We start from the raw sequence: 17,743 nt of genomic DNA, 5'->3' as shown, positions 1-17,743 counted from the left end.
GGTCCTTGGATGGTGAGGAAGGAGGAAGTAAAGGGGCAGGTATTGCACCTTCTGCGGTTGCATGGGAAGCTGCCGTGGGAGAGGGTTGAAGAGTAAGGGGTGATGGAGGAGTGGACCAGGGTGTCCCAGAGGGAACAATCCCTGCGGAATGCCGCTGAGGGGGGTGAAGGGAAGATGTTTGGTGGTGTCATCATGCTGGAGTTGGTGGAAATGGAGGATAATCCTTTGAATCTGGAGGCTGGTGGGATGATAAGTGAGGACAAGGGAAACCCTATCATGTTTCTGGGAGGGAGAGGAAGGTGTGAGGGCGGATGTGCAGGAGATAGGCTGAACACGGTTGAGGGCCCTGTCAACCACCGTGGGTGGAAAACCTCAGTTAAGGAACAAGGAGGACATGTCAGAGGAACTGTTTTTGAAAGTAGCATCATCAGAACAGATGTGACGGAGGCGAAGGAACTGAGAGAATGGGATGGAGTCCTTACAGGAAGCGGGGTGGGAGGAGCTGTAGTCAAGGTAGCTGTGGGAGTCGGTAGGCTTGTAATGAATATTGGTGGACAGTCTATCACCAGAAATTGAGACAGAGAAGTCAAGGAAGGGAAGGGAAGCGTCAGAGATGAACCATTTGAAAATGATGGAGGGGTGGAAATTGGAAGCAAAATTAATAAGTTTTTCCAGGTCCAGACGAGGGCATGAAGCAGCACCGAAGCAGTCATCAATGCACTGGAGAAAGAGTTGTGGGAGGGGGCCGGAGTAAGACTGGAACAAGGAATGTTCCACATACCCCATAAAGAGACAGGCATAACTGGGGCCCATGCGGGCACCCATAGCCACACCTTTTATTTGGAGGAAGTGAGAGGAGTTTAAGGAGAAATTGTTTAGTCAGCCAGACGGAGGAGAGTAGTGGTGGATGGGGATTGTTCGGGCTTCTGTTCGAGGAAGAAGCGGAGAGCCCTTAGACCATCCTGTAGAGGGATTGGACGTCCATGGTGAAGAGGAGGCGGTTGGGGCCCAGGAACTGGAAATTGTTGATATGATGTAGGGTGTCAGAGGAATCGCGGCTGTAAGTGGAAAGAGACTGGACAAGGGGAGAGAGAATGGAGTCAAGATAGCAAGAAATGAGTTCCATGAGGCAGGAACAGGCTGACACAATCGGTTGCTGGGACAGTCCTGTTTGTGGATTTTGGGTAGGAGGTAGAAGCGGGCCGTCCGAGGTTGGGAGACTATGAGGTTGGAAGCTGTGGAGGGAAGACCTCCAGAGGAGATGAGGTCAGTGACAGTCCTAGAAACAACGGCTTGATGTTCAGTGGTGGGGTCATGGCCTGTTATATAGTGAATTATCAAATGCCTTTTGGAAATTCATGTACACCACATTCGCTGTATTACCCTCATTGTCCTTCTCTCATTTCCTCATCAAAAAGCTCATTTAAGTTAGTTAAACAAGATATGCCCTTAACAAATCCATGCTCGCTTTCCTTAATCAATCTGCATTTGACGAAGTGACTGTTAATTTTGTCATGATTTATCATTTTTAAAAGTTTCCCCGCCACTGAGGTTGAAATGAAGGTCTGTTGTTTCTGAGGTTATCCTTACACCGTTTTTTGAACAAGGGTGCAATGTCATTCTGGTCGATACTCTGTCCGGAAGCCTTGTCTCCTGCTCTGTTGCTGCTCAAATCTGTGCAGCGTGTGTCTTGGGGGGCCTTGTCTGCCCCTATACTTATTGCTGCAATCACCGTTGCACCTGCTGTGGCCGCTTAGGTCCTCACTCTGTGATGTGGAAAGAGAGGGCAAGAGTTGATGACTGTCTACTGGAAAGGAAAGTGTACCCATGTTCTTAGCTTCTGTTTGTTGTGCACATGTTGCAAGGCAGAGGAGCAAGCTGCAAGCGGAATGGGAAGGTGTTGAATGGAAAGTGCACGTCTGGAATGTGAAGAAAGAAAGCAGCTGTGAGGAAAGTTGGTGATACTGCGAAGACTGCCATGTGAAAAAGAATGCTGCTCGTGGCTACTATGCAGGAAGCAAGGAAGAGAAAGGTGTAAAACAGACTCCTAAGCAGTGGGATGAATTAAGCACCCAATGTTCTAGTAAAAGCTGAGGTATTGTCAGCCGTGTCCAGTGCCTGAAACAAGAATTATACTCTTTACAAATGTAAGTACAACGCTCAACACTTGTTTGAGGCTCCTTCATGAAATTAGGCTACCCTGAACAACGCTGATGCCAGGCCTGTTGCATTGTATAAATGTGAACTATAATCAGTGGTTTTCCATAGGACCATTGGAGGCTGCCACCTAAAATGTTAAGTTTTTAACAAATACTTAACCTGGATATGCAGCCAAGAAGAACAAGAGTGCTTACAGAGCCAGATGGTGTGGGGGAGTTTTATTAGCTTGAGCATATGTTTACTAACTCCATGCACTCTTCATCCTGTCTCTTTCTATCGTGTATCTTAAACTGCTTGTACTTTGGCAGCTGATATTTCATTATACTGGTGTGAGGCCACATTTGCCTGCCTTTGACACACATCCAATGTTGCCCATACCCAGTAAAAATCTAGCAGTCTTGGTCTTGAAATTTTCAATTGGCCCAGCTTCCCTTTTTGGGAGACGCATTAAGCACATGTTCATTCTGGGTGAGCAAGTGCTTCCTGATTTCATGCCTGGCTCTAATTTTTAAGGTTGTCTCTCTGTGTTATGGAATATCTTGTTAGAGGGAATAGCTGTTCATTATCTATTCTATCAAATGCTGTTTTTTAGTTTTAAACATTTTGATTAGATCACACCCCAACCTTCTAAACAATGGGGAATACGTTTCAAAAATGTATGTAACCTATCCTCAATTTAACCTTTTAGCACCAGAATTTAAATACAGTTTTCAAAAAGTTAGTTGTAATAACCCCTTTAACCCAAATCCCTCACTTAGCACAAGCAAAACTATTTTTTACTAAACAAAGGTATGTAAAAGCGAATCAGCTATTTTTGTAGGTGCTTGAAAGTAGCACTGAAATTAGACTCTAGCTCCAATTCCATCCCTCTCCTTGGCAACTCTCTGAGGCAGAACCAGTCTGCTGTTAACCTTGGTGTCATATTTGACCCTGAACTTGGCTTTCCAGCCATGTATTTGAACCATCACTAAGATTGGTTATTTCCACCTCCATAAAATTGCCCCAATTCACCCCTGCCTCAACTCATTCCCACCTTTGTTGTGTCAAGACTTGACTATTCCAACAGACTCCTGACTGGTCTCCTACATTCTACCCTCCATAAACTTGAGGTAATCCAAAACTCTGTCCACATCCTTCCCACCAAGTCCCCATACCCTATCACTGATATGCTTGCTGACCATTTTTTTTCCTGGTTAAACAATACCTTTATTTTAACATTCTCATCCTTGTTTTCAAAACCCTCCATAATATAGCCCCTCATTATTTCTAATCTTTAGCAGCACCACAACCCTCCGACATGTCTGTGCTCCTCTCATTCTGGCCTTTTGAGCATCCCTGATTTTAATAGCCCCACCATGAGTAATCATGCCTTCTGCTGTCTGTGCCCTATGCTCTGGAATTACTTCCCTAAACCTCTTTTCTCTACTTCTATCTCCTCGTTTATAAAATGTTCCTTAAAATATCCCCCCTTGACTAAGATTTTGGTTATTTGCCTTAATAACTGCTTCTGTGGATCAACTTTAAATTCTTGTTTTAGAATACTGCTGTGAAGTGCCTTGAGATGTGTTATTATATTAAAGATGCTATATAAATACAAGTTTTTGCTGACAAGGATCCTTTGCCACTGACTGTTGGACTTTCTGGATTTGGCCAGAGCCCCAGTGGGTGATGACTGTAAGTTTGGGAAGACTGCAAAATGAGTTAGAGGCTGGCTGCTTTAGAGGAGGAGAGGTGGTTGACCGCACCTAAGAATGGCGTAAGATTTGATTTTAAAAGAGGGTGCTATTCTCCTTCATTTCCTCCACCTCCAGAGCCACTGCCAAACACATCTTTCTCTCTGCTTTCACCATTTCAATGTTCCCTCTACAACATCTTGGTTCACTCTTCATCACCTCTAGCCCTGGCTTCCCTTCTCATGATACCTTCGTATGCAAGCACAGATTCAGTGCCTGCCCTTTAACTTAACCCCCTCCCATCCCATCACCCAGGGCCCCCACATGCTGCTTTCAGGATAAGCTATGATTTACTTGTATTTCTTTCAAACTAATTTATAATCATTTGCAGTGTTCTGTACGTTGGGAAGATCTAACACAGGCTGGGTGATCGCTTTGCTGACCATCTCTGTTCAGTGTGATAACATGACCCTGAGTTTCTGGTTGCTTGCCATTTCAATTTTCCACTCCACTCCCCCTTTGTCCCCGATGTGCTGTTCTAATGAAACTTAATGAAAGTTAATGGAACATTGAGTTCACAAGTTCAGATCATAACCACTGCTCCCATTTTTTATTGGTAATAATTCTGTTCTTGCCATTTACATCTTGTCTAGACCCATCTTTTGTTTCTTTACTTATCCTATTATCTTTTTGTCTTGCAACATCATCCTTTTTTGATTTAAATCACTTCTGTCTTCCAGCCTATCTCACCCTGCTTTTTCTTGCTCCTTTCTTCCTTTCTGCCTCTCCCTAACTTCGTATTTGCTTATGAACCTGTGGCTCTAACATTTTACATGGATAAGTCCCCTCCTTTTCTTCAAGTAGTGCCATGGGATTGCTTAAGTCCACCTGAAAGACAGACAGGCTTTCAGTTCAACATCAACCAAAAGACGGTACCTCTAATTATGCAATATTCCCTCTACCGCACTGGAGAGCCGGCCTTGATTTTTGTGTTAAAGTCCTGGAGTGAACATAGAACCTTCTGACTCAGGCGAGAGTACTACATCCAGGTACCTGGCTGACCCTGCCTGTAGTGCATGCTTTCCTCAACTGTGAATGGCTCATTAAATCAGTTATAGTTCCTTTGACCTCTTTAAACTTTGCTTGGATAACTGTGGTAATTCTCAAGCTATTATGTGCAAATGACCGCTGACCCATGTGGAGATGCATGCTTTTATCAGACCCAAAACACGCCCGAGGGTTAAGCTACAATGACCCTTTTGTGCCACCAGTTGTCTGTGCCTGATGGTGCACATAGCTTCCCTGTGATTGAGAGGCTGGTGTCGTGTTCAACTGTAGTTTTGCAACAATGAATACAACAATGAACAATGAAAAAATGAATACCCAGATGTACAGCAATAAGTGTGTTTTGCTCAATTTGTCAGAGAAGTCACATGATTAGCTACTGTCAGATAAATATTTTCTGTGTCAGCAGATGGGGAGGAAGATTAACACTTCTGATGAAAATAAGCCTTTAGTTTCTTTATCTTACAGTCTAGTATGATCGAAATGTCTTGAGGTAAGGAAATAAATCCAGCTTGTCACATCCAAAAGAACTCCAGATGCTTGAATTACCATACGATACTAGGCCAGGCTACAGTACAAACATCCCTCCTCAATATAAGCAAATTTATTTGAAGAAGTACCAGATCCTGCTTCAACAAGCAGGTGAACAAATGATCAATCAATCATCTCATCCCTATGGTGAGACAGTATTTACAGTAGCTAACCAGCATGCATGCTTGAAAAAAGTCAAATGATTTGTTTTGACAAGTAACTGTCTTGTGAACAATCAATATCGAGATGAAACATCTCACGTTGAATCATGTATTTACCTACAATGCAGAGGGGTGTGGATTCTTCTCCAATTAAGCGAAACAGACTGTCTCTGCAGAGAATATTCTAAAGTTGTTGTGACATTAATGGAGGTATAAGTTTCTAATAAGAACGATTAAAACATGGTTTCTTATCTAGAACCAAGGACATGCTTAGGTAGGCCATGAAATTTTTTGCAATGTGAATACAATTGAAGCAGTTTATAGATTGTAAAAGAATTTGCAGTTATTTCACCTTTCATGTCCTCACATTGAACCAAAGTGCTCTACAGCCAAATAATTAATTTTTAAGTTTACTCACTGTTTTATACACCAACACAGAGTCCATTTGTGCATTGCAAGGTCCCACATAGCAATGAAATGAATCGCCTTTTAACCTATTCGACTGATGTTGTTTGAATGGTGAAGATTGAGCAGGGTAAAGGGAGTTCAAAACTAAGATAAAAACAAAAAAACTGCGGATGCTGGAAATCCAAAACAAAAACAGAATTACCTGGAAAAACTCAGCAGGTCTGGCAGCATCGGCGGAGAAGAAAAGAGTTGACGTTTCGAGTCCTCATGACCCTTCGACAGAACTTGAGTTCGAGTCCAGGAAAGAGCTGAAATATAAGCTGGTTTAAGGTGTGTGTGTGGGGGGCGGAGAGATAGAGAGACAGAGAGGTGGAGGGGGGGGTGTGGTTGTAGGGACAAACAAGCAGTGATAGAAGCAGATCATCAAAAGATGTCAATGACAATAGTACAATAGAACACATAGGTGTTAAAGTTGGTGATATTATCTAAACGAATATGCTAATTAAGAATGGATGGTAGGGCACTCAAGGTATAGCTCTAGTGGGGTTTTTTTTTATAATGGAAATAGATGGGAAAAGGAAAATCTTTATAATTTATTGGAAAAAAAAAGGAAGGGGGAAACAGAAAGCGGGTGGGGATGGGGGAGGGAGCTCACGACCTAAAGTTGTTGAATTCAATATTCAGTCCGGAAGGCTGTAAAGTCCCTAGTCGGAAGATGAGGTGTTGTTCCTCCAGTTTGCATTGGGCTTCACTGGAACAATGCAGCAAGCCAAGGACAGGCATGTGGGCAAGAGAGCAGGGTGGAGTGTTAAAATGGCAAGCGACAGGGAGGTTTGGGTCATTCTTGCGGACAGACCGCAGGTGTTCTGCAAAGCGGTCGCCCAGTTTACGTTTGGTCTCTCCAATGTAGAGGAGACCACATTGGGAGCAACGAATGCAGTAGACTAAGTTGGGGGAAACGCAAGTGAAATGCTGCTTCACTTGAAAGGAGTGTTTGGGTCCTTGGACGGTGAGGAGAGAGGAATTGAAGGGGCAGGTGTTGCATCTTTTGCATGGGCATGGGGTTGTGCCATAGGAGGGGGTTGAGGAGTAGGGGGTGATGGAGGAGTGGACCAGGGTGTCCCGGAGGGAGCGATCCCTACGGAATGCCGATAAGGGGGGGTGAAGGGAAGATGTGTTTGGTGGTGGCATCATGCTGGAGTTGGCGGAAATGGCGGAGGATGATCCTTTGAATGCGGAGGCTGGTGGGATGATAAGTGAGGACAAGGGGGACCCTATCATGTTTCTGGGAGGGAGGAGAAGGCGTGAGGGCGGATGCGCGGGAGATGGGCCGGACACGGTTGAGGGCCCTGTCAACGACCGTGGGTGGAAAACCTCGGTTAAGGAAGAAGGAGGACATGTCAGAGGAACTGTTTTTGAATGTAGCATCATCGGAACAGATGCGACGGAGGCGAAGGAACTGAGAGAATGGGATGGAGTCCTTACAGGAAGCGGGGTGTGAGGAGCTGTAGTCGAGATAGCTGTGGGAGTCGGTGGGTTTGTAATGGATATTGGTGGACAGTCTATCACCAGAGATTGAGACAGAGAGGTCAAGGAAGGGAAGGGAAGTGTCAGAGATGGACCACGTGAAAATGATGGAGGGGTGGAGATTGGAAGCAAAATTAATAAATTTTTCCAAGTCCTGACGAGAGCATGAAGCGGCACCGAAGTAATCATCGATGTACCGGAGAAAGAGTTGTGGAAGGGGGCCGGAGTAGGACTGCAACAAGGAATGTTCCACATACCCCAAAAAGAGACAGGCATAGCTGGGGCCCATGCGGGTACCCATAGCCACACCTTTTATTTGGAGGAAGTGAGAGGAGTTGAAGGAGAAATTGTTCAGCGTGAGAACAAGTTCAGCCAGACGGAGGAGAGTAGTGGTGGATGGGGATTGTTCGGGCCTCTGTTCGAGGAAGAAGCTAAGGGCCCTCAGACCATCCTGGTGGGGGATGGAGGTGTAGAGGGATTGGACGTCCATGGTGAAGAGGAAGCGGTAGGGGCCAGGGAACTGGAAATTATTGATGTGACGTAAGGTGTCAGAGGAATCACGGATGTAGGTGGGAAGGGACTGGACAAGGGGAGAGAGAAGGGAGTCAAGATAATGAGAAATGAGTTCTGTGGGGCGGGAGCAAGCTGAGACGATCGGTCTACCGGGGCAGTTCTGTTTGTGGATTTTGGGTAGGAGATAGAAGCAGGCCGTCCGAGGTTGGGCGACTATCAGGTTGGAAGCTGTGGGAGGGAGATCCCCAGAGGAGATGAGATCAGTGACAGTCCTGGAAACAGTGGCTTGATGTTCAGTGGTGGGGTCATGGTCCAGGGAGAGGTAGGAGGAAGTGTCTGCGAGTTGACGCTCAGCCTCCGCAAGGTAGAGGTCAGTGCGCCAGACAACAACAGCACCACCCTTGTCAGCGGGTTTGATGACAATGTCAGGGTTGGACCTGAGAGAATGGAGTGCAGTAAGTTCAGAGAGAGACAGGTTAGAATGGGTGAGAGGAGCAGAGAAATTGAGACGACTAATGTCGCGCCGACAGTTCTCAATGAAAAGATCGAGAGAAGGTAAGAATCCAGAGGGAGGGGTCCAGGTGGAGGGAGAATATTGGAGATGGGTAAAAGGATCCGTTGAACTGGGAGAGGATACCTGCCCAAAGAAGTGAGCCCGGAGACGAAGACGGCGGAAGAAGAGCACCTCCAGCAGCACTGCCGTACCCTTTTTCAAAGCTGCGCGTGCCCCCAGTTTCATTTTATCCTTCGGCTCATCCGACGCCTCAACAAGAAACTTTTTCTCTTTCTCTCAAGTGCTAAGGAACGCAAGCTCCAACAACTCATCGACACCAACACCCATCTAGGACCCTCCACCCCTGCCTGTCCCTCCGTCCCCACCCTTTCTTCCAGTCCCAACCCCAGCTGTGTATTCACGATACCCCCTGAGCTTCCCCTCTCCGATGCTGAACGTTCAGTGCTCAGCAAAGGACTTAGTTTCATACCCTTATGCCCTCACCTCAATGAATTTCAGGCTCGGCATGATACTGAACTCTTCTTCCGCTGTCTTCGTCTCCGGGCTCACTTCTTTGGGCAGGAGTCCTCTCCCAGTTCAACGGATCCTTTTACCCATCTCCAATATTCTCCCTCCACCTGGACCCCTCCCTCTGGATTCTTACCTTCTCTCGATCTTTTCATTGAGAACTGTCAGCGCGACATTAGTCGTCTCAATTTCTCTGCTCCTCTCACCCATTCTAACCTGTCTCTCTCTGAACTTACTGCATTCCATTCTCTCAGGTCCAACCCTGACATTGTCATCAAACCCGCTGACAAGGGTGGTGCTGTTGTTGTCTGGCGCACTGACCTCTACCTCGCGGAGGCTGAGCGTCAACTCGCAGACACTTCCTCCTACCTCTCCCTGGACCATGACCCCACCACTGAACATCAAGCCACTGTTTCCAGGACTGTCACTGACCTCATCTCCTCTGGGGATCTCCCTCCCACAGCTTCCAACCTGATAGTCGCCCACCCTCGGACGGCCTGCTTCTATCTCCTACCCAAAATCCACAAACAGAACTGCCCCGGTAGACCGATCGTCTCAGCTTGCTCCTGCTCCACAGAACTCATTTCTCGTTATCTTGACTCCCTTCTCTCTCCCCTTGTCCAGTCCCTTCCCACCTACATCCGTGATTCCTCTGACACCTTACGTCACATCAACAATTTCCAGTTCCCTGGCCCCTACCGCTTCCTCTTCACCATGGACGTCCAATCCCTCTACACCTCCATCCCCCACCAGGATGGTCTGAGGGCCCTTAGCTTCTTCCTCGAACAGAGGCCCGAACAATCCCCATCCACCACTACTCTTCTCCGTCTGGCTGAACTTGTTCTCACGCTGAACAATTTCTCCTTCAACTCCTCTCACTTCCTCCAAATAAAAGGTGTGGCTATGGGTACCCGCATGGGCCCCAGCTATGCCTGTCTCTTTTTGGGGTATGTGGAACATTCCTTGTTGCAGTCCTACTCCGGCCCCCTTCCACAACTCTTTCTCCGGTACATCGATGATTACTTCGGTGCCGCTTCATGCTCTCGTCAGGACTTGGAAAAATTTATTAATTTTGCTTCCAATCTCCACCCCTCCATCATTTTCACGTGGTCCATCTCTGACACTTCCCTTTCCTTCCTTGACCTCTCTGTCTCAATCTCTGGTGATAGACTGTCCACCAATATCCATTACAAACCCACCGACTCCCACAGCTATCTCGACTACAGCTCCTCACACCCCGCTTCCTGTAAGGACTCCATCCCATTCTCTCAGTTCCTTCGCCTCCGTCACATCTGTTCCGATGATGCTACATTCAAAAACAGTTCCTCTGACATGTCCTCCTCCTTCCTTAACCGAGGTTTTCCATCCACGGTCGTTGACAGGGCCCTCAACCGTGTCCGGCCCATCTCCCGCGCATCCGCCCTCACGCCTTCTCCTCCCTCCCAGAAACATGATAGGGTCCCCCTTGTCCTCACTTATCATCCCACCAGCCTCCGCATTCAAAGGATCATCCTCCGCCATTTCCGCCAACTCCAGCATGATGCCACCACCAAACACATCTTCCCTTCACCCCCCCTTATCGGCATTCCGTAGGGATCGCTCCCTCCGGGACACCCTGGTCCACTCCTCCATCACCCCCTACTCCTCAACCCCCTCCTATTGGCACAACCCCATGCCCACGCAAAAGGTGCAACACCTGCCCCTTCAATTCCTCTCTCCTCACCGTCCAAGGACCCAAACACTCCTTTCAAGTGAAGCAGCATTTCACTTGCATTTCCCCCAACTTAGTCTACTGCATTCGTTGCTCCCAATGTGGTCTCCTCTACATTGGAGAGACCAAACGTAAACTGTGCGACCGCTTTGCAGAACACCTGCGGTCTGTCCGCAAGAATGACCCAAACCCCCCTGTCGCTTGCCATTTTAACACTCCACCCTGCTCTCTGGCCCATATGTCTGTCCTTGGCTTGCTGCATTGTTCCAGTGAAGCCCAACGCAAACTGGAGGAACAACACCTCATCTTCCGACTAGGGACTTTACAGCCTTCCGGACTGAATATTGAATTCAACAACTTTAGGTCGTGAGCTCCCTCCCCCATCCCCACCCGCTTTCTGTTTCCCCCTTCCTTTTTTTTTCCAATAAATTATAAAGATTTTCCTTTTCCCATCTATTTCCATTATAAAAAAAAACCCCACTAGAGCTATACCTTGAGTGCCCTACCATCCATTCTTAATTAGCACATTCGTTTAGATAATATCAGCAAACTTAACTTTAACTTTAACACCTATGTGTTCTATTGTACTATTGTCGTTGACATCTTTTGATGATCTGCTTCTATCACTGCTTGTTTGTCCTTACAACCACACCGCCCCCTCCACCTCTCTGTCTCTCTATCTCTCCGCCCCCCACACACACACCTTAAACCAGCTTATATTTCAGCTCTTTCCTGGACTCGAACTCAAGTTCTGTCGAAGGGTCATGAGGACTCGAAACGTCAACTCTTTTCTTCTCCGCCGATGCTGCCAGACCTGCTGAGTTTTTCCAGGTAATTCTGTTTTTGTAAAGGGAGTTCTTCCGATTTAAAAAAAAAATGCCATGAAGTCTTTTTTTTTACGTAAACCAAGGCCCTGTCTACCTGTTCTGGTTGAACATCTTCTCTGATAGACAGCACCATGACAGCGCAGCATGGCCTCAATACTGCACCTGAAGTGTTAACTTATTTTAGATAAATCCCTGGAGTGATGTTTAAATCTGCAATGCTCTGGTTCAGGTGAGAATTACTTGATAGCTCCTCTGTGTAATGATATAAAATAAATTATTTTCTGCAGCAGCAAATGGGGGTCAGGGGAAGAATGCAGCTAATAAAAGTAGTTCTTCCCTTATCAATTTCTTTGCCTCTTTCAACTTACAGGATAATTTGTTACAAGCCTTCAAAATTATTAAAGGATGGAACAGGGTAGAGCGAAGCAAACTGTTTCATTAGGTGAGGGGTTTGGAACATGGGGCCATAGGTATAAAATTAAGTTTGAAATTTAGAACAGGGGTGGAGAAGCTTCTTCATACAGAGTGTTGTGAGGCTGTAGGATTCAGGACTAGTGGTTGAGGCAGGAACTGTTCTCATTCAAGATGAGAATGGATGGACCATTTGCTTTTTTTTTCAGCCATTCACAGGATGTGGGCTTCACTGGCTGGGCTGGCATTTATTGCCCATCCCTAGTTGCCTTTGAGAAAGTGGTGGTGAGCTGTGCTTCTTGAACTGCCTTGTTTGGAAGGAAAACACTAATGCAAACTGGTTAAATCAAAAGGCTATTTCCATGTTGGAACTTCGATAATTTCTAAAAATTTTGTCCCCAATCTTCGTTCCTGAGTTCCCTTAGTTTTCCTAATGGTAGGTGTAGTTAATATTTGTAGCAGCAGCAGTTTCTCTTTAGATCTGTGCTGCTGCCATTAAAGGATGCTACAATCTGCAGGCACTTGACCTTTCAGAATGCATCTTGTGTACACATTACTGGTAGCAGGTTCTTCTACACATGCGAGAAATGAACTTTTCCCATGGTGTGAAGCTTTTTTTGTGTCACCCTGCCTTTGCAGAATGGAGACTCCATATATGCAAGATTTTAATCCTCAGATTGGAGGACTTGAGATCATGATGCAATTAATACAGGAAAATTAATCGGCCCACATAGGAGCATGAGCTAACCTCCTGTTTTGAAATCTGTTTTCTTATGCAATATTGAAAATTGGCAAGAGGAAGGAGCGTTTTTGTTATATGAAATAAATCCACTTTTAAAAAAAATCTTTGTTTAGAAATTGTACTGTTGAGTTGAAAATGTGCAATTTGCTATTTTATCTGGCACATTTGATTTCTTCCTGTGGATTATAATTCTGCCAGTTCTGCAATTTGCTTTTTATAATTTTTAACAATAAAGTTATTTTGATAATTGCAATATACTAAGGATAGCTTATGTGAAAAAGGGATAGAGAAGGATTTATGTTTTTCCTTTCTACCAGGGAGCAACAGTGTTTTGAAATTCTATTGCCAGAGGTGGCTAAAAAATATAGAGTGCTGATAACACTGCGCTAAAGAGAGGTGACAAGGGCTCAATGGACTGAATAGCTTCCTTCTGCGCTGTAATGACTCTCTGACTCTTTCACCTGCTTCTCTGCTCCACCTCGGCACCCCTCCCAATCCCTCCACCATTAACATTTTAAAGACATTGAATTCATTTTATCTAGAAATCTTAGCAAAGTCTGGCCAAATTCAAGTCTAGGTCAATTGCTGTACCTTCCCATAGTAGTCTGTTCACTCATTGGGCGCACCTCACTGGAGGGTAACTGGTGATGAAACTGTAACCCAACAAGAAATCCATTAGATCTGATAAAGGGGAAGAGTCAAAATTGGCAGATAAATTAAGCCTTGTGGTTGTCTGAAGGAATACATAAACGTGATTGACACATTTACCTGTAGATGAATGGTCTAACCAACTTATTTGCTTTTTTACAGAAAAGACAGAAAGCTGATAGTGGAGTGAACAAGAAAAAAGCACAAGGTAAGAGCATAACTATTGAAACTATGCTAACTTAAGTTACGTGTAGATAAAACAGCCATCTCAATTAACTATCCCATTCATTTTTCAAATCATGCAGAGATCCACAATAACCATGTGGCAATTTTCATATTAGAATACAGATTGTATTTTCTTAAAATACACAACAGGTCTGGCAGCATCTGTGCAGAGTGTGAGGAACTAAAACCGCGCAATGTATATTTTCATAAAATATCTCTAGATCTGCTCATTGCTACTTCTAGAATTTTAAAACTGAGCAAAGACTCCTAAAATTGCTGATCCTATGTCTGCTTGTGACCCCCGAACAAAAGAAGCTACCTGGCAGTTTTGGGTAAACTCTCGAGGAGTAACTGATGAGTTACTGACAATTCTCTGAGCAATGGCCAGACCAGGTAAGGATCACAAATTTCCTTCCCTGAAGGGCATTATTAATGGATTTCTGGACTATCAACCAAGAATGCACAATGAGGCTTGGCATAGGGGCCATGAGGGTGTGGGTGGGTATGGGGGTCATGAAAAGGACCTTTGCAGTCACCTTTCAAAAGGACCCTTAAGCAGGTGATGGTATACGTTACCTTAAAGACCTTGTCTGACATGCCTGTTTTCGCAATGGAATTGGCTAGCCCGGGAATGCTGGATGCAGGCTCGCAGCAATCCTGAATTTGAATGCAATCCTGAAAATCAGACTTGTCAGGAATCCCAGAATCGGGACCCTCCTCCCTACCATTTTTAAAGGGCTCCTGAGTTGAGTCATTCCTACTCAGTGATAATCTAGGCCATTAATTCTGCTTCTCTCTCGAAAGATGCTGCCAAACCTGCTGGGTGTTTCCAGTACTTCCTTTGTTTATTTAAGATTTCTAGCAACGCAGTATTTTGCTTTATTTAGTCTTTAGTCTTTCCTTCATGTATGTTAAAGTAATTCAATCAACCCCATGTTACTTTTCTGAGAGCAGTTGCAGAAATGCTAGCATTTCATCCAACCTTTTACTGCTTCACTGAAACAGTAACCATTATCAGAACTTAAGGTTGGTTAAAGATGCTCCTTAATTGAGCCCAACGCTATGCGCTCCTCATGACCTAATGTAGAGTGACGGAATAATGGGCTCAGGAGAGAATGTTGAGGGTGATATGATTGCTGCTTTTAGAATTCTAAAAGGGCTAGATAATCTAGGCAAACTATTTTACCTTGTCCAAAACAGCCAGAGGACATAGTCTGCACTTGAATCAGGGTAACTTCAACACAATAGGTGCTTTGGGCCATCAGCAGCAGCAGAATTGTATTCAACCATAATTTGTAACCTCATGGCCTGGAAATCCCCATTCTGTACCATTGCCATCAAGCCAAGCGATCAACCCTGGTTCAATAAAGTGTGCAGGAGTGCATGTCAGGAGCAGCACCAGGCATACCTAAAATTGGGGTGTCAACCTGATGAAGGTAAAAGGCAGAACTACATGCATGCTAAACAGCAAAAGCAGTATGCAATAGACAGAGCTAAGCGATTCCACAACCAACGGATGAGATCAAAACTCTGCAGTCCTCCCATGAATGGCGGTGGACAGATAAACAACTGACAGGAGGAGAAGGCTCCACACACATCCCCATCATCAATAATGGGAGAGCTCTGCACATTGGTGCAAAAGACTGTAACCTTTGTAACTATCTTCAGTCAGAAGTACCGAGTGGATGATCCATCTCGGCCACCTCCTGAGGTCTGCAGTATCATAGATGCTAGTCTTCAGCCAATTTGATTCACTCCATGAGATATCAAGAAACAACTGAAGGCGCCAGAAACAGAAAAGGCTATGGACCCCGATAACATTCCAGCAATAGTACCGAAGACTTCTGCTCCAGAACTTGTCACACCCTTAGTCAAGCTGTTCCAGTCCATCTACAACACTGGCATTTGCCTGGCAATGTGGAAAATTGCCCGGGTTTATCCTGTACAAAAAAAGCAGGATAAATTCAACCCAGCCAATTATTGCTCCGTCAATCTACTCGTGATCATCAGCAAAGTGATGAAAGGTGTCCCCAACAGTGCAGTCAAGCAGCACTGACTCAGCACTAGCTTGCTCAGTGATGCTCAGTTTGGGCTCCACCAGGGTCACTCAGCTTCAGAGCTCATTACATCCTTAGTCCTAACATGGATAAAAGAGCTGAACTCGAGGTAAGGTGAGAGTGACTGCTCTTGAAATCAAGGCAGCATTTGACTGAGTGCTGCATCAAGGAGCCCTGGAAAAATTGAATTCAATGCAAATTAAGGGAAAACTCTCCACTGTTGGAGTCATACCTAGCACGAAGGAAGATGGTTGTGGTTGTTGGAGGCCAATCATCCTGTTCCTTAGGGTAGTTTCCTAGGCGAACAATCTTCAGCTGCTCCTAGGCTGAACAATCTTCAGCCATTTCATCAATGACCTTCCCTCCATCATAAGGTAAGAAGGGGGCATGTTCGCTGATAATTGAACAATGCTCAGTACTGTTTGCAATTATTCAGACACTAAAACAGTCTGTGCCAATATGCAGCAGCTCTTCTGCTGGTTTTGGCTGATAAATGGCAAGTAACATTTGCAATACTCAAGTGCCAGGCAATGACCACCTCCAGCAAGAGAGAATCTAACCAACTCTGCCATGATCTTCAATGGCATTACTATCACTGAATCCTCCACTATCAACATCCTGGGGGTTACCATTGACCAGGAACTGAACTGAATCATCCATATAAATAATGTAGCTGTCAGAGTCTGGGAATTCTGCACTTAGTGACCCCCCCCCCCCCCGAAAGCCTTTCTGCCATCTACAGGACACAAGTCAGCAGTGTGAGGGAATAATCTCCATTTGCCTGGATGAGTGTGGCTCCAACAACACTGGAGAAGCTTGACACCATCAGGACAAAGCAGCCCGCTCAATCAGCAGCCCATCCACCAACTTAAGCATTGATTCTGTCAACCGCTGATGCACAGTGGCAGCAGTGGGTATTATATACAAGATGCACCTGAGCAACTCACCAAGGCTCCTTTGACAACATCTTCCAAAATCCTGACCTCTACCACAAAGGACAAGTGCAGCAGACGCATTGGAAGACCTGCAAGCTCCCCTCCAAACCCCACACCATCCTGCCTTGGGACTATATCAGTGTTCCTTTACTGTCGTGGGATCAAAATCCTGGAACGAACTCTCTAACAGCACTGTGGGTGTACCTACACAACATGGACTGCAGCAGTTCAAGAAGGCAGCTCACCACCACCTTCACAAGTTCAATTAGGGATGGGCAACAAATGCCTGGCCTTGCCAGCGCTGCCCACATCCAATGAAAGAATAAAGAAGAAACTAATATACAGAAACATTTTGATGAGCAAATGTTATGGAACATATTCTTCAGGGCAATGGTAATGTTGAGACACTCCGATGCAAATGAGATAGCACTTTTTCAGAAAAAAATCCACAAAATCTGTGTAATTTGAGACATGGCATAAATGTAAGCACACTTCGGAGGAACAGGTGACATAAGATAACTTAAACAGGAGCAGGAGTAAGGAGTGGGCCATACACCTCTTTTAAGCTGAGCTCCCATTCAGTAGAACCTTTACTGATTATCTTCCTCAATTCCACTTTCGTGTTCAAAAGTCAGTTGATCTCTCTGTTGAATATACTCGTTGACTGAACATCCACAGCTCTCTGGGGTAGAGAATTCCAATGATTCATTGAGGGAAGAAATTTCTTCTCTGCTTAATTATAAATGGCTGCCCACTTATCCTGAGACTATGATCCCTTGTCCTAGATTTTCCAGTCAGGGAAACTCTCAACACTTACCCTGTCCAGTCCTATAAGAATTTGTTTCAGTGGTAACCTATGGACCTATAGGGTTTTCCTCATGTCATGTCTGGGTCTGTTTAGGCTATTTGATATAGATCAATTGCTATGATTAGTCAGCAATGCCATTATTATTGTATCATGCAATTACCAAGATGGTAGAAGGTAAACTAGATGGACCTTGATCTCCCTACATTTCAACAATTCCTCTGCATATTTCCAGCAGTGATCATTGGACAGCTATTAATATGGGAACTTGGGGGATTTTCTCATTTTTTATGTTTGATTTTTTTCCTTCAACCTCTGATGCT

The 17,743-nt window shown here is 45.2% G+C and overlaps 1 protein-coding gene across 4 annotated transcripts in view; it reads left to right on the top strand.

Moving 5' to 3' along the window:
- The window catches only part of atp8a1 (ATPase phospholipid transporting 8A1), a 474,917-nt gene that overhangs the window by 100,658 nt on the left and 356,516 nt on the right, over positions 1 to 17,743 (top strand). For all 4 annotated transcript variants that reach the window (XM_041186502.1, XM_041186517.1, XM_041186510.1 and 1 more), the window contains one exon: positions 13,561 to 13,606. In XM_041186502.1, coding sequence (XP_041042436.1) covers positions 13,561 to 13,606 — 46 coding nt within the window. The remainder of the gene's footprint in view (positions 1 to 13,560; positions 13,607 to 17,743) is intronic.

This window comes from Carcharodon carcharias, chromosome 1 (genome assembly GCF_017639515.1).
Source record: "Carcharodon carcharias isolate sCarCar2 chromosome 1, sCarCar2.pri, whole genome shotgun sequence".
Classification (NCBI taxonomy): domain Eukaryota; kingdom Metazoa; phylum Chordata; class Chondrichthyes; order Lamniformes; family Lamnidae; genus Carcharodon; species Carcharodon carcharias.
The sequence above is the reverse complement of the archived record's forward strand: the minus strand, read 5'-3'. Positions and strand labels throughout refer to the sequence as shown.